The sequence below is a fragment of the Manacus candei genome, unplaced genomic scaffold, assembly GCF_025592945.1.
Source record: "Manacus candei isolate 608988 ecotype Guabito, Panama unplaced genomic scaffold, ASM2559294v1 h1tg000014l, whole genome shotgun sequence".
Taxonomy (NCBI): domain Eukaryota; kingdom Metazoa; phylum Chordata; class Aves; order Passeriformes; family Pipridae; genus Manacus; species Manacus candei.
In genome coordinates, this window is record NW_026138062.1 from 13380252 (window position 1) to 13401542 (window position 21291).

At 40.2% G+C, this 21291-nt stretch overlaps 2 protein-coding genes across 3 annotated transcripts in view; one reads left to right on the forward strand and one right to left on the reverse strand.

Moving 5' to 3' along the window:
* Positions 1-8036, reverse strand: part of UCHL3 (ubiquitin C-terminal hydrolase L3) — a 41478-nt gene extending 33442 nt beyond the window's left edge. Inside the window, exons 1-2 of the mRNA XM_051780509.1 lie at positions 7782-8036; positions 7554-7565 (exon numbers count right to left, since the gene is read on the reverse strand). Of these exons, the coding sequence (XP_051636469.1) occupies positions 7554-7565; positions 7782-7823 (54 nt within the window). The 5' untranslated portion in view covers positions 7824-8036. The remainder of the gene's footprint in view (positions 1-7553; positions 7566-7781) is intronic.
* A 4071-nt stretch (positions 8037-12107) lies between these two features.
* Positions 12108-19847, forward strand: COMMD6 (COMM domain containing 6). 2 transcript variants are annotated; one of them, XR_007903343.1, is made up of 8 exons: positions 12108-12218; positions 12524-12582; positions 13163-13228; positions 13381-13457; positions 14727-14895; positions 15941-16093; positions 17131-17274; positions 18113-19847. XR_007903343.1 is itself a non-coding variant. In XM_051780525.1 (7 exons), the coding sequence occupies exons 1-7, from the start codon at positions 12170-12172 to the stop codon at positions 17179-17181; spliced, it is 624 nt and encodes a 207-aa protein (XP_051636485.1). In that variant the 5' UTR covers positions 12108-12169; the 3' UTR covers positions 17182-19847. The 2 variants fall into 2 exon arrangements, 1 of the variants encoding a protein (XP_051636485.1); XM_051780525.1 differs by having other exon boundaries at positions 17131-19847.
* Positions 19848-21291: the final 1444 nt, after the last annotated feature.

Below are 21291 nucleotides of genomic sequence, written 5' to 3' on the forward strand. Positions count from 1 at the left end.
TTTGGTACAAAAAGGAGTTAGTAAGGCAACAGGAGGTGAAGTACCCCTCCCCACTGACAAAACCATTCCTGTTAAAGGACAGCAGACAGCTCTGTATGCTTTTTAGACAGTGTCACTTATAGGGAGAGACCTGTGCTGCTTTGTGTTCCAATTACTCAGTGACTACCCAAACAAATTTATTCTACTGGAAGGAACAGTTAGGGTACTTCAAGGGCTCACTCACTTTCCACTGCTTACCTTCTCTTAACTTAATGATACTACGAACTCAACATAACATAAAATAGCAGCCCTAGATCTGCACAAGAGAGTATCAGATTCTATTTCACAGACACTGCTTATCACACTATTGATTTATAGGTCTTCAAGCTTTTACCTTAGAAAAGAAAAAAAAACTTGGATATATTACAGAAGTCTTACAGGAGATTAGGAACACCACCACCACAACCCCCCCACGTCTGTATCTAGTATTAACTGTTTCAGAACTTTCTTTTACTGATTGTTATCATATTTTTGGTTGTCTCTTTTGTTGTTTTAAAATACTTTCCTGAAAAACATTTCCTGATTTTTCACTAGTCCATGATCAAAAAGCCACTTTTGAAATTACTTTACATACACACCCGCACCCCTTATCTGCACTTACTATGAATTTCTAATTTCCCACAGAAGGCCCTTCTTTCTCACTTGATTATTGCTGTTTTTAACTAGCTAAGGGAGAGTGCAGAGAAGATGGAGGCAGAATCATCTCAGCAGCACACAGTAAAACAATGAGAAAACACAGGCTGAAATACAGGCAAATTTGAACTCGATAAGGACGGCATTTAAAAATAAATTTTAAAAATAACAACCATGGCAAAACACTAGCACAGACTGCCCAGGAGGCTGAGGAGTCCCTGTCTTTTGAGAAATTCCGAACTTGACAGGCTGCTGAGAATCTGTTTTGAACAGAGCATGGTTGGTCTGAAAAACTCAAAAGGTCCCTTCCAGCCTACCTCATTCTATTCTAAATGATAACAAACTGTAAATCTGTACGTCTAAATGTTGGTTAATAGCAAAAACACTACAGTAAGAACATTCAGACATGTTCCCTATGCAGCACGTGGTATAACCTATACTGTTTTCATTGTTGGTACCACTACTTTAACCTACCAGATGTTAAGCATTGAAAGAAACACAGAGCAGTTATCTTTAATACACAGTTCTGTTCTGAGGCACACCAGCTACCATTTAGGTTCATGAGATTTATTTAATTTAAAAAACAGGAAAAGTTATTGTGCTTATTATTTAAGGATCCTCAAAAACAGAATGGAAATGCAGTGGGACAAAGGCAATCCAGGTGACTTGACTTCAGCCGTTAAGAATACTACTTCTGCCAACACAATTACAGAGACAGAAAGAAGATTTGATCTGTGGGATTGATGGCGATGTGGAAAGGGTAAGTGGGGTAAGGACCTGTGAGGGTGCAATTTATTTTAACAGCAAACTTCTGAAGTAGTAAATGCGCAATTTAAGTATTGTCTGAAGTAGCAACGCGCTTTTCTACTTTGTCACATGCATGTAAAAACAGTGAAGACAAAAACTGAAACAAAATAGGACCTTGAAATTTAAGTGCAATTAAATTTGGACAGCATCTGCAAATATTTCAAGATAGTCACATTCTAAATACTAAGGCGTTATACCGAAGACTTTGAGTTTCCCATATTTTAGTGAGTTGTTTGTATACAAGTTGGAACTGTGAAAACATAAAACTGGCAAAACACACAAACATTTCCAGACACTCAGATGCCAAAGTCGAAGAGCTTCTGCAGGAAGAACCAACTGTTGTAATCCTCTTCTAAGCACAAATGCGAACCAAGACACAAACAAAGTCTACAATTTATTGTACTTCCACTCAGTGGATTAAAGCATCACTGTAAAATATAACTGATGAGATTATCATCAAGAAAATTATTCATCCTTTAAAGTATCCAATTCTTATTAAACTAATCTATATTAAAAATATAAATGCACAATATTTTGCTTTCAATTCTTTACACATCATTCCTAGAGGCATATAACAAACCCAGGTCTGTTTCAGAAGTGAAATTCCTTTCTAAAAATAAAAGAACCATGCAAATAATATTTTATTGTTAGGGTATTATAAGGATATATTTCTTCATTCTTCTAACATTTATGGAATTAAAACAAAGGAATCATTTTTCAATAAATCTCAGAGAAGTCATGTCACATCAGTGACACATCAGGAGCTGTAGAAACTTTAGTTCTGTACAGCAGGTCAAAAGGTATATCAGGAACAAAGAGATAGCTGGAACTTACATGAGGTGCATTACTCTTCTTTACCACCTACTTCTCACTTAGGATGGTCCCATTATGATCTTGCTCAAACAAGGGATGCTCCATTATAACAGACTTCCTTGGGACATTCAAGATCTATTACAAATTCTTTAATATCCTCAAGCTCTCTATTTCAGGACCTTATAATAAAGTTCAGAGAATACAGCCCATTTATCATCATGACAAATTCGTTTTCCAAAATTTGCAATGAAGGAGGGAGAAAGAACACTTTCAACATCAACATGATCAAAAATGTGAGAAAACATACACCCACAAAATTCTTATCCTTCCACTTGTGTTTATTTCTTTAGGGTGTCTAAAAGAGCAGCACTGACTTATAGTTAGTGTTCCTGTTCTTCACAATGAGAGGTATATATTTTTAATATATCCATGGAGTAGTTTGGAAACTGAATACTCAGTATGCCCAGGCAAAGCCGTATATATTGGCCCCGGGCATCCCAGAAGCAGCAATGCAAAGCACGCACAAAACTGGACTAACCAGCTGACCCAGGTTTCTTTCAAAACCATTCCAGCAAGCAAGAGCTTTAGAATGCTTCCAGCAGAGTCCTGAGATGCAGCTACTGAGCCACTGGTTCAAAACAGGATACCCTGTTATACTTAAGAGACCTGTTTCCATGATCTAAAAAGTCATTCATAACAGGGATGAGCTGGATAAATCCACTCTTCTAAATAAGCTGTTATACATATTTCTTTTTTACACTTCTACTATAACAATAATTGGATTCTACTGATTCTGCTGGTCCTTTAAGAAAGGAAAATTTGGAAGTGGGGAACAGCATTTTCAGTGCAACAAGATAAGTATGACATGAACCACTGTCACTTGTTCTCCACTCTGTAGCACCCCATTCTGTCTTCAAGACAGTAAGGGTTTCCTTTTTACAAGAACTAAGAAACTGAGCAAAAAAGAGCATAAGAAAAGGCCAGAAGAGGCAAGTACAAATAGAGAAATTAAAGATATGGTTTTCTTTGCTTTCATTTGCTGAAAAACACACAAAGAGAGATCTAAGTCAATCTTTCAACTATCCATATAAATAATAACCCCAAAACAAATTACAATTTTCTCTTTGCAAAATATCTACCTATTTAAACTCTGTAAGACAGCTACATAGCTGGAGGTATCTTAAACTAGAAGCCATTTATGACGTGCTCTTTCAGTGGACATCTACAATCCCTTCATATTTGTCCTTGTCTTTGCTATGCTGTGCCACAGCCCCAGCACTCCCCCTTTGATGGCTCTGTGGAAGGCTTTCTGAGGTGTTGTCTTTACAGAAGGACACACACACAGTCCTAGTTTTCCACTTTCTCAGTCTACACCCATAATAACAGGCTGTTTTCCAAGTGGAGATACATGCTATTTCCACTGTTTTCATTCTGCTTACCACAAGAGTTAAACTCCACTCCCTCACCTGAAAAAAAAAAGTAAGTTTAGCTAAGCATTTTCAGAAGGACATCTGTGTTTCTCCATTTCTGACATCCTTTCACTCCAACACAGTAGCTCATCTAGGAGTACTAGTTCCCAACACACTTCAAGAAACCATAAGCACTGTCTTTTCAATTACTTTGATCAGTATAGCTTTCCTTTGGCAAAGCTTGTGGGATAGTGTTTCAGAGTTCAGAAAATGGAAAGACCTTAGGAAGACACTGTTTCCAAGATAATTAATACTTAATCCATCTCTGTATTTGCCTAACACCTTGAAGATATCTGTTCCATAAATGGTCGAAGACTGGTTGCATCCAGTTTCTACCATTTGTTCTATGTTTGAGATCTTTATTGCCCTGTAACTTTAAAGTCACAGTTGTCAAGGGTGCTCATGGGCTAAAATAAATCTCTTTATGTAGCTGACTCTCAATACCTTAATGGCTTAAAAAAACCAAGCAACCAACCAAACAAAAAAATCCAACCCCCAAAAGCAGGATTGAAGGCCTGAAAATAATGCTGGAAGGTAACTAAGAACCAGGAAGTTCTGGCCCTATGGGGCAAGAGAAACCCAAGCCACAGCCAACTCTCAACAGTTTAACTTTGAGCTACCTGAAGCCACTGCTTTAGCACTCATCAGATGCAGTCAACTACTCTACCCTTATCTGGATTTAATGATGATGGGAGTTGAAATGGTACCTTACCCAGGAAGTAAGGATATTTCTTAGAATATGTGAAATGAAGAAAGGGAAGAGAGAATGAAAAAAGGTAGGAGATCAAGAAAGAGATCCATCAATACTACTTTTTTGTTTATTTACACTTGCTGGGCAATCAATTGTGGGCTGCAAGCCAGACTGAAACAACATCATGATGAAGAACAATCAGCTTGTGTTCTGATCTTTTCACTCAAAAAATTGCATGTAGTCTGGTTTGTTTTCTTTGGGTAGTAGAAGAAATTGAGAACAAGATACACAGACAAGCATCATGTGGTAAACAGTGGGCAGATAAACACGATTTTCTTGCCTTCTCTCTCCCATTAGTGGGGAAAAACTCATAAGAGATTCAGGAAGAAGGGTGGCACTGGTCACAGCAGGCCCCCCAGATGAAGGTCAAAGAGAAGAAACCATTCCCTGTCACCACTGTACACAAAGTGGAGCTTTGTAAATACTGAATCATCAATTCATTCTGTATCAGAGGTGGACAACAATTCATTCTGTCAAGACTGTAGAAGTGAAGGAGAAAAAACCAAGTACTGTGACAATTACCTTAGCACTGTATGGTACATTTAACTACTGATTTCACTCATTACAGTTACCACTGTGTGGCACATTTAACTGTGGTACATTCTTCCTTAAAAACATCACTACGAACACACAGCTGTGGTATTCTGAATGAGTCACTGCCACTGGAAATCTTTAAGAAAGAATATTCCTCTTTACCCTCACCAGCCGGTTTCTGAAGCTTTAAATAATTCTAGCACATAGGCATAGAGACGTTCTATATACAATAAGGACTTGGAAATTCCTAGACTTGAATTATAATATAAGTACTTTCAGATATAGAAAAACTTTTGAGATATTTTTGAATGATTTCACTCACCCCATAACTGAGAAATACCAGTTCTTCTCCATTATTGCTGAATTTCTACCACAAAGACTGAAATCCTCAAATTTACAACTTATATTTCAAAACTAGAGAGCACACAGTATGGTAAGAATATGCTAAAAGCAAATGAACCTGCATTTAGTACACTTCTTTTCTAGTTACTATTAAAAAAGGGAATGATTGATACAATAATCGAAACAGCCTAAGCATTTGTTAAATCGTAATGAGAGTTTTAACTACAATCCAAAATTTCAGAATCCATGCCTTTTACAAGCCATTGAAATTTCTGTTTTAAGAGTTCACTACCATGACCTAGCATGTCATTTTAGTTTGTGGAGGCACACCACTGTTTTTTTTTAATCCTGAAGACTTCTGGAATATTTTACAGAGCACAGTACAGAGTACTGCAAAAAAATGTCTGTCCTTGCAGATATCCCTTAACTCAACAGGATTTTCTAAAAAGAAGTTTGCAACTTCCTTTGAATCTTGAATTACTATTATTATTGGTTTTAACATAAGCAGGGTATGAATAACTTGTGACTAACAGCCCTGTTGCTACACAGTTCATCACTGAAATTATGAGATTAAAAGGAACAATGACTAATAAGGCAAGGTGTATTCACATTCAATGCTCACCATTGTTTTTTTTTAAAGATTTCTAGTGGCAGTGACTCAGTCTAGATAATAACAAGTTAAGACTGCTCAGGAAGCAGTTAAGACTGCTCAGTTAAGACTGCTCAGGAAGTCTAACTGGTCTCAGGTGGCCTTTTCTACACAGAAATATTAACAAGTAATTACTTGTAGAGTACAAATTCCTATGATCCATATTCATCCACAAGTGACACATATCATCCATCACCAATGCAGAGCCAATGAACACGAGAGATGGATTTTAAATACACTTAAAAGTATTCATTTAACACTCTTCTAGGATTTTCTCCATATAACAAACACGTAGTGATATAAAATATTTCAGCTTAAACACCAGTCACTAGTTTTTCTTCCTCAATTTCTACTTTACCTAATTTGTACCATGATGAGCTCATCTCAATATTTGGAAAGTCAAAAGAAGTTAGAGAATTTGAAATTCTACTAGTCATTTATTCACACTTATTTTCTTCCAAACTGAAATAATAGCACGTGTTCAGGAAGGGCTCCCAGGAAAGGTTGTCAATTTTAACTCAGGAAACTGAGATTACAAACATCTCAAACTGCTCCACAGCAGCAATACGGTAAGAATTGTAAAATTATTTGCCCTAAGAAACTACAAAGTACAAAACCACCCAGCATCAAATAACCCTTAACTCTCCTGCAGATGCAGGTTGCACGTTACAGCAGCTACAACAAAAAACCCCAAACAAGACATTCTTCACACACAAAAATTCCCAGTTTCCAAAATATTTCAACAATATAGTTTTAAGAATGTAATCTTACCGCTGGAAGCTTCAGAGCCTTTTGGCTTAAACGCCATCTTTAACATTATCAACAGGCCTGCTGAAATCAACATCTGACCTCCAATGCTTGTTAAAGATGCTCAGAATTATCACTGAGGACATGATGCAGGGCTGGAGTATGTGTGATTTCCCTTCAGCCAGAGTTTATTTAGCATGAGCATTGTTTTCTGCACTAGAACAAGCTTCTTTTCTCTAGTGTGGGTTCTACCACCCTGACAAAAACAGCAACAATAAATCATGCAAATGTGGTCATGCATAAGCTGCAAAGTGCAAATGGTAAAGTGGCATTATTTCTTATAGTCAGCCAAAGAAGAATGAGACTGTGACACAGAGATGCAAGCAGGTCCTTACACGAGCACAAAACCATCATGTCCATGTCCATAACTGGTACATTATATATAAATATACAATAATAATTTAATCAATAATTAATTAATTAAAACCCACCTTGAAACACATTTTATTACGTTAATAGCCAGGCCATAACTATTCTCATTTTACTGTTGGGTTTTTGTTTTTTGTTGGTTTTTTTTTTCTTTCATATAGTATCTTTACGTGAGAGGTTCCAGTACGGTCCAACATGAGACGACTGAGTGCGGACACGCGTTAAATGAGGAAGGGGACACTCTCCCTGGAGAAGCGGGAGCCTTTAATACACCAAAACGAGACGAGACGGCCCAAAGCTGCAGAGATACTAAACGTTACCTCAGATAAAAGCTGCTTACCTGATTCGTGACCTGAAAAGAAAGCAGAAAACAAAAGGGCGTTATGAACCCAGTTGGATCCACGGGCTAAGACCTCTCCCGTTCCCTGACATCCCTGAGGCGGCGATGCTGAGCCCGGCGCGGCCCCGAGATCTCTGCCCTTTGCCATCCTCCCGCCCTCCGTTATCCTCGCACAGCAGGCTGACTGTCGGGCGGGCAGCCCTCCCACCGCTCATGCCGGGCACTCACGTCGGGGTTGGCCTCCAGAGGCAGCCAGCGATGGGGCTCCATGGCAGCGGGGGCGCTCCGGGCGGGCTGGGCCGAACTCGCAGGGCAGCTCTGACAGCGCCTCGCGCCGCCGCGCCTCAGCCTGACCCGGGGCTGCGCCACCGCGCCGCTCAGGGGGGGCGGGCCGAGGAGGAGACAACCCTCAAGAGCCTGCCCGCAACTCCGCGCCGCTCCGCAGCGGCGGCCGAGGCGGCGCGGACGGCGATGACCGCCGTCCGTCCCTGGAGTGCTCCGGGCGGCAAGGCCCGGCAAATCTTCCACTCCGCACTGTTTCAGCTCCCCCCAGCAATGGATTCTCCCAGCGGGGCAAGGGGTGGTGCCTCGCCCGCCCCTGCCGCCGGGGTCCATGGCAGCCGCCAGGGGGCGCCCCCGCCGCGGCCGCTCGGTGCCGGGGCGTGTCGGGTCCGGGTCCGCTCCCGCTGGAGCCGATCCCGGCAGGAACCGAGAGTGAGTGAGGAGCGGCCGCTAAGCTCTTCGACAGCCCGGCCCCTCTGAAATGGCCTCCAGCAGCTGAACTGAACGGCGGCACGGGCAGCGCGCAGGGAAACACACCCATGGGGAACGGGGCAGGACATGGGGCGAGGTGGGACAAAGGGAAATCAGAAGGAGCGGCAGTCGCAGTGAGCCTCCCCTACATCACAGAATGTTCTGAGTTGGAAGGGGCCCACAGGGATCATCCAGTCCAACTCCGGGCCCTGCACAGGACACCCCAAGAGTCACGCCATGTGCCTGAGAGTGTTGTCTGCTATGACCACTTCCCTGGGAAGCCTGTTCCAGTGCCCAGCCACCCTCTGGTATTTTCTAATATCTTACTTACCTCTCCCCTGACAGAACTTCAGGCCATTCCCTCGGGTCCTGTCACTGGTTGCCAGAGAGAAGAGATCAGTGCCTGCCCCTCCTCTTCCCCTCACCTGAGAAGACCTCAGTGTGTGTAGCAGGAAGGACCCGGGCAGTGAGGTCCCCATATGACCTGCTGAAAATTATTGCTAATATGTGTTAAACCAAATTAAAGATGGCGTTTCTCTTCTAAAGCTGCAAATCCCCTCATACATTCCATCTCAGAACCATAAACGTAGCATTTCTTGGCCTTTTGGCTATGATGAAGCATATCGTAATCATCATGATGAAGCATATTGTAATAGATACATAGCTTATACAGTGTAATTACCTTTTATATATGTACACATACCAGATGCCTACCAGATGCCTTCTTTCAAGTTAATTCAGAAAGGCTAAAAATGAAGGAACCCATCATGGCACTGGTGAGGTTGTACCTCAAGTACTGTGTTCCGTTCTGGGCCCCTTAATTTATGAAAGATGTTGAAGTGCTAGAGCAGGTCCAAAGAAGGGCAATGAAGCTGGTGAAGGGACTCAAGCACAAGTCTTATGAGGAATGGCTGAGGGAGCTGGGGGTGTTTAACCTGGAGAAGAGGAGGGACCTTATTGATCTCTACAACTGCCTTAAAGGAGGTTGTAGCAAGGTGGGGTTCAGCCTCTTCTCCCAGACAGCTGGTGACAGGACGAGAGGATGTAGTTTTAAGCTGCACTAGGGTAGGTTTAGGTTGGACATTAGGAGGAATTTCTTTCAGAAGCTGTGATTAGACACAGCGGTGATGAAGTCACCATCCCTGGAGGTATTTAAGGAAAGACTGGATGGGGGACTTAGTGCCGTGGTCTAATTTACATGGTGGTGTTTGGTCATAGGTTGGATTTGATGATCTCAGAGGTCTTTTCCAACCCAACTGATTCTGTGATTCTGTGATTTGTCGGCCCCAGCCCTCCCTGACTGCTGCTGCCCACCACCCTCTACAGACTGCAGCTGACCTGTGCATCCCTTGCAGCACTTTTACAGGGCCTTGCACTTCCAGAGGCAGACATTTGGACAAGGTTTTTGTAGAAGCCCATGAGCAGGGCCTCCCAGCCTGCATGGCCTGTGAGCACAAAGACCTGGGGCAGCGGGAAGCAGGTGCCTGAGCATGCATGTACATCTCGGTGAGCGGAGAGGGTGCAGGAAAGCTGGGATCTGTGCCAGCTCACTGGCTGATTGGAGTGCTGTGAGAGAAGGAAGGAGTGCAGCATGAGGAGCAGATGGTGTCTCTAAGTACTGTGGTACCCAGAAGTATCCAAGTGCCAGGAGGCCAGAAGGGCAGGGTGTTGGGGCACAGCTGAGGACCCAGGCACTGGAGGAACCCAGTTCACTGATACACTTTCTCCTGTCTGCCTGAAGAGCTTTTTGAAGAACTTGGTGTAGTTCTTTAGAGAGTTTTGATGCAAATTGCACTGCCTTCTGTAAATGTTAAGTTTACTAATTGAAGAAATGATGTTTTTATTTTATTTTACCCCTATAATTACTCAGCAGGACTATGGTGATGCTACATGCCTATGCCTGAAGCTTCTGCTTTGGCCTATCAACAATACTGTAGCATCTCTCTATTCAGTCTACTTGTAGCTCGTGACATTTGTCTTCTAGTTTCTATACTAAGTGTCTCCTCAGAGGAAGTTCTCAGTCTTCTAGCTAAAAGATGAGCCTGGACTGTCAGGTCACCATCATAGCCTGCATCTCCGTTCTCTGCCATGAAAAACTTCATAGAACACACTTCCAAAAGGCAGAATTTTCTAAAGATGCACAGTTTAATTCTGTGGATGGGCAGACAAGCTGAAATCACTGCGTACTTCATCACCTTCTTTTCCAAATTCAAAGAATTAAAAGTATGTTTACATGTTGATGAAAATAACCCAAAATAACTTCAAATTTCAGCAAATGATTTTGTAATTACCAAACCACAAAGATATTAAACTTCACATCCATCTCTACATCTTGGAGAAAGAAAGAAAAGTACCATAATGAATATTAGTCATAGTGCTAAAGGCACTACTGAGAGACTTAATGAAATTGCAATGTAAAATAATATGTGAAGTTCTCTAGATAACAAAGTATGTAATAGAGTTATGTAATTTAAGAACAAAGAGATTGTTAAGTCATGTCCTTGGTATCAGAGACAGATCTCAGTGGTGCATATATTGCTAGTGTTTTGACAACCATGAGGTCATAAGAACACACACTATTTAAAATCATTTGCACATTTAATTAGATACTTTAGAAGGGAGAGGCCAAGACCAGACAGGCCATAAATGTATAAAACTCATAAACACATATTATGTTCCATAATACTCTTTTCCTGAAATATAATCTAGATTCTTTCATTAATTGAAAATATGTAATTTTAAACTAGTCAGCAATACTGTGTATTATGTTTTACTACTCTGTCGCAGTCTCAGATTAGGTCTACAGAAATTTTAACATTACTGTAGATATATAAAGTTAAAACTAAAACTGATTACTAGAGAAGTTTAAAAATATTATTTTTAAAAGTGAGACTGGTGAAGGATCAGTGTTGCCTTAGTACTCCAGCCACAGCCCAAACTTAAGATCAGTATGAAATGCTTATTGAATATGGTTCTAGTTCACAAAAGGTGCTTATTTTCCCATAAAGCTGAAGACACTGTTTACCTACACAAGTCACGCAAAAACTGCACACTTTTTTCACAGGTGTACAGAATGATTCTATAAACCACCTGAACAAAGTATGGTCATTTTGTACCAAGTTCAGTACACTGTAAGTGCTGCGTGCACACAGAACAGGGCATCGCCTCTCCTACAAAGACAGACTGAGAAAGCTGGGGCTGTTCAGCCTCGAGAAGACAAGGTTGTGTGGAGACCTCATAGCTACTTTCCAGTATCTGAAGGGGGCCTACAGGGAAGCCAGACAGGAACTGAAGTGACAGGACAAAGAGTAAGGGGTACAAATTTAAAGAGAGTAGGTTTAGATATTAAGAAGAAATTCTTTACTGTGAGGGTGGCAACACACTGGCACAGGTTGCGCAGGGAGGTTGTGAATGCCCCGTCCTTGGCAGTGTTCAAGGCCAGGTTGGACAGGGCTCTGAGCAACCTGGTCTAGTGGGAGGTGCCCCTGGCCTTGGCAGGGGAGTTGAGAATAGATGGTCTTTAAAGTCCCTTCCAACCCCTTAATATCCTGTGATTCTATGATTTGCGTACCCGAGCCTATGACAACGAGCTCCAAGAAAGCCCTGTCAATAAATCAAACTCAGGAAACTTCTTGCGCCAATCAAGCGTGCCTCGACCCGGCCTTTCCCGAACCCTCCGCGGACGGTTATCCCTACGGCCAGTCTCCTTTCCCGCGCCATCGCGCGGGAACAGCGCGTGCTCCCCGCGGCGCAGCCAATGGGGGCGGTGCCGCTGGCCCGGCCTCGCTCTGGAGGCGCTCGGAGCCAATCAGGGCGGCGAGCGCTGTGCGGCGGGGGCTGCGCCTGGGCGGGTGCGCGGCGCCATGGCCGCCGGGTCCGCGCGGGCTCTCGCGCAGGCGTTGGGGACGCTCGGTGAGGGCAGGGGGGGGACCCGGCGGGAGGGACTGGGGAGGTGAGGGGAAAGGGGGGCCGATGGGAAGACGGGCGAGCTGAGGGGGGAACGGGGCTAAAGGGATAGGGGGCTGCGTGGAAGGGTGGGGCTGAGGAGGAAGTGGGCTCAGAAGAGGGGTGTACTTCTTTTAGGTAAATTTAGGTTAAAAAATTGAATTAAGGTAAACGCATGCACGATGGCCTAAGGATTTTTCAGACGAAGATTTTATATTTTTACTGTAACCCTTGAAGTTTGCTCCTGATCGCTATTGCTTGTGTTTTTTTAGATGCTGGTGGTGCAGCAAATAAGATTAATTTAATACCTCAAGACTTCTTTGCAGAGCTGGTAAGTAGGGCGATAAGGATGTGGAAGGGCTTCTGGCACTCTGGTTCTAGGAAGCCTTTTTGTTTAAGCTTTCCTGGTTTTTGTCTGTTGCAAAGGGAATCTTGTGTGTGTGGTAGCTTCACTTACATGATTCATAAAGTGCACCAGTCCTGCTAAGAGCAGTGGTATTGCCTGAAATTTACGTTTTTATCACAGATTTTTAAGAATCTATTTTCGCCTGTCATCTAGGTGGGGTACCAAGGTAGCTTTCCTAAAAAATATTTGGCTTGTTAAGTATAGTGTACACTTGAACAAGATGACTGTTCAATTAATGTGAAAATGGTGTGTTAAGTAGGAATAGCCAGTGAGGTAGAAATTATAAATTCTTGATTGACTTTCTTTTCGTGGAGTTGATGTAATTTTAAAATCAGTCACTTCAGTTACTTTATTCTTGATTCTTTAATAAAGCATCCTACTGTTGTCCATTTTTGTACTAACCCATTTTCTTTTTTGTTTTGTAATCTCCCAAGTATTTGAACTAGCTCTGTCTTGTGTACTAAAATACGCATTAAGAATGTCTTCAATAATACTTTCTCCACAGTGCGAACAAATAATTCATCATCTGAACCATAAGATCCCAGGTGTAAATACAGCTGAATTGTGTCAGGTAAGTTGGGATACTCACACTTGTAAGTATAGTAGCTGTATATGCTGTTAAGGATAGAATCCCTGAGTCCGTGTGGGGGTTCGTGTATGTGTGTACAAAGAGGCTTTTATTAATGCATAATGTTTGTAATTGTTTGAACATTCTGTTTCTAGAGAATTCAGACATCAGGGATTGAGATTAACACTGGTGACCTGGCAAAAATAGCTAACATTCTTTCATTTCTATTTAGGTAAGCACAAAATAATATACTTTTCACCATGTCTTCCCCCTCCCCCCTAACTTTATAATGGTATTAAAAAGTTACATCAAATGCAGGTATAAAATGAACTGATTTGGGAAAAGGGCAAAAGTTCGTAGGTCTCAGTACACAAAAAAACCCTCCTGGGCTTAGTTTGTGTCCTTAAAATCAAGTAGTTACTTAATACATAATATAACTTTTTGTAATAAAAAGACAAAGAGAGGAAATTGTCCAAGATCCTGTCTGCAAGCTTTAGAACTAGTGGCAAAATAGAGGAAGTTAGGGTCACTTTTAAAGCTAAGTCAGCTGGACCTCTGCCTGGGAGGAGTGTGTTTTTAAACTTTCTTGTTTCTTGGAGATTAGAAACCAGCATTTGTACCTCTTTGAAGGACACACAGCTTATAATGTTGCACTCTGCCATGAGTAGAGTTTTTAGGGAGTATTTTGAGTTGTTGTTTTGCTCTAAGTTTTTCTGTATTCAGGCATAAAATTTTCAAGATCTTGCTTGTTCTTTTAATGTATAGTATCAAAACATTTTATGTAACGTTAATACAACTGAAGAAAATAATGCCAGTAGAAATTTAAAATATTACTTCTCTAACAATAAAACAGAAGGCCTTAAATTATATTAGATTGTGCTACTTGGAGGACCAACTCACTTTGTCTTGTATTAGTGTCTCTTTTAAGAGTAGTGGACCTGCATGAACAAACATAGGCTAGGATTTATTTTTTTACCTGTTTCTCTAGAGGAAATCAAGTGGTAACTTTGTTCTAGACTTGCTACCTTTTCAGTTGAGGGTTTATGGCATCATTTGACTCCTGTTGGTACCGATTATACCTAGAAGTCCTTACTTGCCATTTGGCGATACTTAAACTACATCTGCTGAATGTTTAATTAAATTGCCTTGTTTCTAAAGTAATGATATTGTTTAACTGCTCCACGCACACATCTCTCACTGAGTTATGCCTTCTTTCAGTTGCTACAGCACTTGGAGGCTGTGATTATTTTTGTTTTAATGTTGGATGTGCAAGCCCAGAAAAGCTGGGTCTCTGTATACTAAAACATATTAAAGTCATGTTTTTTGCATGTGAATACAAAAGGTGAGTAACATTCTGGAAAAAAAAAATCCCAGGCTGCCTGAGTATTTTAAAGTACACATAAAGCAGAAACAAAAAAATTGCTATTGGGAGTGAAGTGAGAAATTTTATTAAATTTGCGGGGAATGAAATTGATGCAGTGTTCTCTGGATATACTTACAGCACAGCAGCCAGAAACAATCTCTCTACAGAAGAACTGGTCACCACCTTGGGCAGTGCAGTCAGCACACTGCCAAAACATGCACTTCAAGTTATCCGTCATGTATGGAATGAGCAGGGCAAATCCATTACTGCGGCAGAAGATGCAAGAAATGTGGCCACCGTGGGGCAGGTAACTAAGTGTGACCAAGTGCAGTTGAGCCAACTATGAACATTTCAGAAGCATCAGTGCGTTGTGTTGTTGGCACACAGAGGTATCTTGACTGCAGAAAGCTTTCCTACCTGTATGTGTATGTACATGTTGCCAAATATCTATCCAGATAAAGCAGCATGTGCAGTAAAGGTTGTCTACATGCTGAACAGTTTCATACCTTTTTAAAGATTAATGCTTTGTAGTACTATTAACAAAGGTGGTAGTCAGTTTGGCAGACAATTGGATTGGCTGTTTATGTAAATCTGTTTTAAATGTAATTTAAATTCTTTAAAGTTGATAACCCCAGCACTTGATTGTTTGTTCTTTGTCTCCCTTAAGTTCAAACATTATTTTTAAAGATACTTTCTGTCAATTTCCAGCATACTTTCTTTGCTTGAAAAAATAGCAGTGTATTTGCATTTTATTATCTTTTTTTTTTTTATAACAACAGCTTAAAAGACTACAGAATTAGGAAAAAAAAGAAAATCTTTGTCTGAGGCTTGCTAGTAAGCTTATAAAGGCTCTTCACGAAAGGCAAAAAATGTACTTGTGTGTACTTGTGATTTATCTAAAATACAGTTATAAAATGCCATAATTTTTCTCTATTATTGCCGTTATAAATTATTTGGTTTAGACTTAGAAACTTTGTTTTTGATTTAGAAACTTATTAAAAAAAAAACCAAACATGACAAATACATTCATGATATACAAGCCATGTGAGCTTGTGTTTCTGAAACTCCTCTTAGTAGAATTTTAAATACAGTGTACTTAACTATTGCCTGTACTTGGATAAGGAAAACAGATTAAGGGAAATAACTTATTAAATTGCTTATTTTTTCACCAATAAAAGGATGGGCAGATGATTTTTTATTCATGGTAATATCCGAATGTGTATGTTTGCTTTCCATTTGGATAAGAGCTCTAGACATCCTGTATTGTCCGTGAAACATCCCTCCAACTGAATAGCAATGGTAAGGTAGATCTCTTTCTTTGACACTGTTTCCAATGGTTTTCATCTTTGCAGTTTGTAGATATGAAATGGAAGCTGGGAGTCGCCATGAGCTCTGACACCTGCCGGTCTCTGAAGTACCCGTATGTTACAGTGACGCTGACGGTGGCAGACCCTTCAGGACAAATAACAGACAAGTCCTTTGAAATGACGATCCCACAGTTCAAGGTCTGTAGTGAGTGTTACTTGACTCAGTCTCCTAAAAACAGTGCTGTTGTTGTGAGGGAGCAACTGTATACCTTAATGCATACTTTTGTGTTGCTTGTTTACCAATACAGTCATGCGAAGAGGAAGCATTAAATAACTATTTAAAACACAGAAGCTAAATACTTCTGTTAGTTAGTTCTACATCTCTTATCTGAAAATGTTATTTTAGCAGTAATTAATCTGTTCTCGTACAAATAAACTAACAACTGAAGACATAAAGTCTTTCAGATCACGTCAGCTATCATTCTGCCTTATTAGAAATTTATAGAATATTCTTAATCTATGGAACTGTTCCCCAGCCTCAAAATCTAAAACTTGTCTTAAGCCTAACATTTGCTAATGATTAGGAATGGAGATCAGTCTTCTTTGTCACCACTGACTCTTAATTACTATGTCTTCATCTATGAATTTATGCATCTTAAATTTTGCATAAATGCAGCACTTGTGTTGTCATTCCTGTTTAAAGGGATAATACATCACCTAGAATATCATATAAGCTTAAAATAAATAGACTGTTGGATTGGAAGAAATTTGAGAAGGATATTCTGAATCCTTCGGTGTTGTAAAATCTATTCATTCTGACTGAAGCCTATTTAACAATTTGCTATTCAGCTACTATAGGAAATGGGTGCTACATTTGAGAAGTCTGGATTAATTCAGCTGGGAGTAGAAACATTAGTGTGGAAAGGGGTGTTTTTATTTTATTTTTTCATGGTATGAGAGCTACTTTGTATTTTTCCTTCCTAGCATCTTTCCCTATTAATAGACAAGCCCATGCAAATAAGGCATCACCTTTGTAGAGTTAGTAGTCAATGTGCCCAAATGTCAACCAGCCAACAAAAAGAAAAGCAGAAACTTTCAGTTCAAGCTGCACATTGTAACTGGAGGAAAAAGGGAATGTGAGAGATATGGATAGTGTTTTTTGCCTAACATGCTAGTTTGAACTGTTCAAACTATTCTTCAAGCAACTGAAATTTATCTTAATTTTTGCTTTTTAGAACTTCTTCAGACAGTTCAAGGAAATGGCATCTGTTCTTGAAACAGTTTGAAGAGAATTTTCATTTACAGTGACGTTTTGGACAAAGTTAGATCAAGGAAACTTTCCTTTCTGCACAGGGAATAAAGTGCCATTGTTCTGCAAGGTATGTATCCTTGTCTTTTTGACAGGAATTGCTCGGCATCATCCTTGCATTGCTGTGAAGATTTCTTCGCTTTGAAGCCAACTCTGCAGTGTTTGTGAACACATGTTCAGCTTTGTTCATCCTGGTAGACAGAAGATCAGGATGCATATGGAGAAGCATCCCTGTAGACTTCCGAATACCCACACTGAACTCTAGTGCAGAAAGACACCTGAAAAATGTTGACTGGAAAGATACAGAGAGAAGTAAATCTCATGTTAACACTTTTGTCTGTAAAATTGGGATGCTCTTGGAGTCAGAAATGATATTACATATAAGGAGAATATGAAGGTACATGTAACAAGCATACAGTTATTCTTGAAGAATAGCATTGTCAAGTAGTTTGGTGCAGGTATTTGCAGACCTGGTTTCCAATCTTTTAATAACTGGAGAATGAACATGTCTTAATGGCTTGTTTATTTCAAATACTTATTTCTCACCACCTAGGCTTCTAAAAACTGTGTTAATGCATTAAGTTATTCCAGAAACCCAAAATTTATCCTCTGAATTGAAGCCCAGAGGCTAATTTTACTTAAAGGTAGGAAGGCAAATTTAATTCAAAAGCATTTTAATATATTTTTGCTTTTTCATTTCATCCAGTACTAATTTGTTGCATTCTGCTTGATGTTTTGGTCAGCAGTCTGCTTTCTAATTAAATTAGGATATTCATGTAGTTGCTTCAGTCCAAGCTCTGAATTAGAAAAGTCAAGAGGAAACTTGAAAATTCAGGCTGGAGTGTTAGCCAAGCACATCAGAGAAGGGACGACACTAAAAGATTTCTTTGCTTGTTGCACTGTGTTAGGCATCCACTGCACTCTGTTCTGCAGACTCGCTCTAAGAGAATGTCCTAACCAGCAAGATTTTGGACTTTGATGCTGAAGAATGGGGGCATTTCCAAAGGGGAGTGATAAATCCAGTGTGATTGCATGCTTTTTTTTTAATTTTTTTTCATTGAGTTTTCCGTAAAGCAAAAAACACATTGCATGTACTGTGGGATGTAGTAAAAGCAACACTATTGCATCTCAAGATGTGCTGGTGGTGTAGTAGAACAATTAAATCTGAAGAGAGATAAGTTATACCTATAAGCAGACTGAAGTTTATGCTTCAAATTCAGAATGGTAGAGACTCAGCACTAGTTTTGCTGGGACAGATCCTCAAGTGATTTCAGGCCCCCTTAAAAGTGAGAACATCTACCTTTCTAACTCACTTAATGGTTTTTTCCCACTAACATTTTTTAAAAGCTGGCTGAAAGTCGTTGATATTGGTTATGCCTGCCTTTTTGTGCTATAAAAATAAACAGCACATTGTGCTGCATGCAGCAATCCTTTCAGGAAAGAAAGGATTTTCACCCCCACGATTTGGGTACTATGCATGATGCATAAAAACAGTACTTGGAGTTGCTTAGAAGCCCAAATAAGTGAACAGGCTTTAACAAAAGTTTTCAGCTATGGCCATTGATCTGGATGATACTTTCTTTGTGCTGCTTGAAGTCTGAGGTGTTTGCTTTGCGGCGGGGGGGAACAGATTGGTCTTTTCTGGGACCCTCTGAATAGAATGTCACAAAACGGTCTTGAAACAAACTTACAGTTTGCTCTTCCCTTGTCTGTCTGCAAGGGCTCAAGGCTGAACATAGTGCAAACAAATCCTCTCTGTGTATGGAAAAGTGATGTGAGCAGCTGATTTTTTTTTTGTGTTTTTTTTTTTAATTTGCAAACGTTGGAGTGTAAGGCTGCTATTACTTGAAAACATTGGCTTCGGCCTAGTGAATTAATTGTTTTACATTAGTGCAAGAGTTCCAAAAAAAGAATAAGGTTTTTTTTTAGTAAAGCTGGAGCCTTACAAATACTTCCCATGTGTTCTAATGCACATAAATTCTTCATATAGCTGGAAATACTTGTGCCTTCATTGGAACTGGATGGAAAAGATTTTATTAATCATATCTTAACGATTCAGTAGATGCTGGAATGTAATGAGGGAACTTCCAGTTAGCGTTTTTGCTTGGTTCATCAGGAAGAGGAGAAAGTTGTCAGCCTTTCTAAAGTGTAACTTACATTTTGTCAAGTCAGATATTCTAGAAATATTGATGAATATTTTTTAAAATGTCCCTGAACTCCATCCAGCATGTTGTAGTTCTGGCTGGAAGATGCTTGGACATGTGTGCTATACCAGTTTACTGTCTGAGAATTTTCAGAGGAGTTATGATTTGAAGTTGGCTCTGTACTCAAACTTCTGACATATCCTGATCTACCAGTGGGAACTCCTATACTGAGTAATGGAAGAATTAAGTACTTCATTAAAAGAAACCAAACTAAAAGAAACCTATCGGTTTGTAGGATAGCAATACTAACACATTCAGACAAGCTGACAAGCTGTTGAATTGTTTGTCTATTTTATGTGCAGAAACCAGATCTTTTAAAAGAGAATCAGGAGTCCTCATGTGTTCCTAATTCTAATTGTTGATTCATACAAAACTGTATAACATGAATATTTTTGTAAATCCACAAACAGTCATTAAACATGTAGGTAACGAAGATAAAGCTGGTCTGTATTTTGTTTTAAGCCTACTGCATGGAAGTCTGTCCTGTAAATTACTTAAGTTCAGGATTAGACTATGACTAAATTTTCTTTCCTTTTTAAATTAGGATGGAGTTCAAACATACGCAGTCTTTCTCTGTGATGGGCATACCAAAGAGCTGATGGGTAACTGCAGGCTGCAAGGACTATTTGTATCAGTTACTTAGACCTAGACAAAATGTTGTATTGAATCAGGAAAAGACAGAGGACAGACAAGATTAATGAAATTTTGCAGGAGTTTGAATTTAAATTATTTCCTTTTCTTAATTGTATTTAGGAGACACATGAACGTTTTATTTTTTTCAACATTTGCCTAGAACAGACCAAGAGGAAGGAAGGGGGATGGAGTCTTGCACAGTCAACAAACCCAGGGGAGAGAATAGTGAAGGAATGTCCTAGCAACAACTGTTGTCATCATCATATGACTTTTCTTTTGCTTTAATTTCAAACACACCAGACCACTTGCAAAAAGCTATTTTGTAGAAAGCGCCACAGAAAGAGTACACAAATAGCTGCAGTATGTCTGTGCACTAGTGTTTTATATATTGAGCTTCCATACACTTTGGCCTAGTCATGACCCAAGTAAAAGCATCGCTGTTCCTACTTCCACAAAACTGTCCTGCCTTTCTTTAACCACGTTATAAAGGTATGTAACCTTCTTGTTCACTGTGAGCCCATCCCCTTTGATTTTTTTACATTTCTCCTTTTCAAGCCTATGCACTCTATCTGAAGATACATTACCTTGGATCAATTAAAAACAAAAGTAGATAGATGATAAGTTGGGGGAAGAATGTTTTTTTTTTCTTGCTTGCCCTGTTCCTTGTCATATTTGAATGTTTTGTTATCCTCCTAACTGGAGGTATAATGAGAGGGTAATTTCCACTCCTTTGCAGAGGCATGCAGGGTGGTTCTGGCTAGTCCTTGCAGGTACTAAAGTAACACACTAAAGTGCCTGAGTCATTTGATCTACCTGCAGCAAAAAATGCCTCATCTCTGAAGAACCTCTACAATGGAGGCAGGGGGAGGGGGCATTTGAAGCTGAGCACCCTCTATCCTTTCCAGAATTCTTTGGTTGATCATGTTAGGGCTCATTTCCCAGATAGATTTTTAGGACAGTTATATGCCTGTTGGTTGGGCTGCTAGCTTGCTGGGCATTCACTTCATTAGGAAGCTGGATTTGTGCAGGTCCATATCTGACCTGAGTGCCTTGACCTGAGCTTGCATGGTATGTTGTTACGGTCCTCCTGAGGCTCAGGCAGTTCATAACTGGACTTTCTTGTCACTGAGAAATTTTGACCAAACATTTGCTTTACTTTTGCTTTATCTGTACAGCACTGTCCATACCTACTCATCCAGGTCTACTTTTGGTTCTTTAGGGGAGGAGGGTCATGGTTTAATCCCAGGTCA

What these genes read in the sequence shown, in the direction of transcription:
- COMMD6 (XM_051780525.1), top strand. Translation starts at nt 12,170, where the DNA reads ATGGCCGCCGGGTCCGCGCGGGCTCTCGCGCAGGCGTTGGGGACGCTC. An exon ending in AAGACTTCTTTGCAGAGCTG is followed by an intron (nt 12,583 to 13,162) that starts GTAAGTAGGGCG and finishes CTTTCTCCACAG; the next exon opens with TGCGAACAAATAATTCATCA. An exon ending in TGACGATCCCACAGTTCAAG is followed by an intron (nt 16,094 to 17,130) that starts GTCTGTAGTGAG and finishes TTTGCTTTTTAG; the next exon opens with AACTTCTTCAGACAGTTCAA.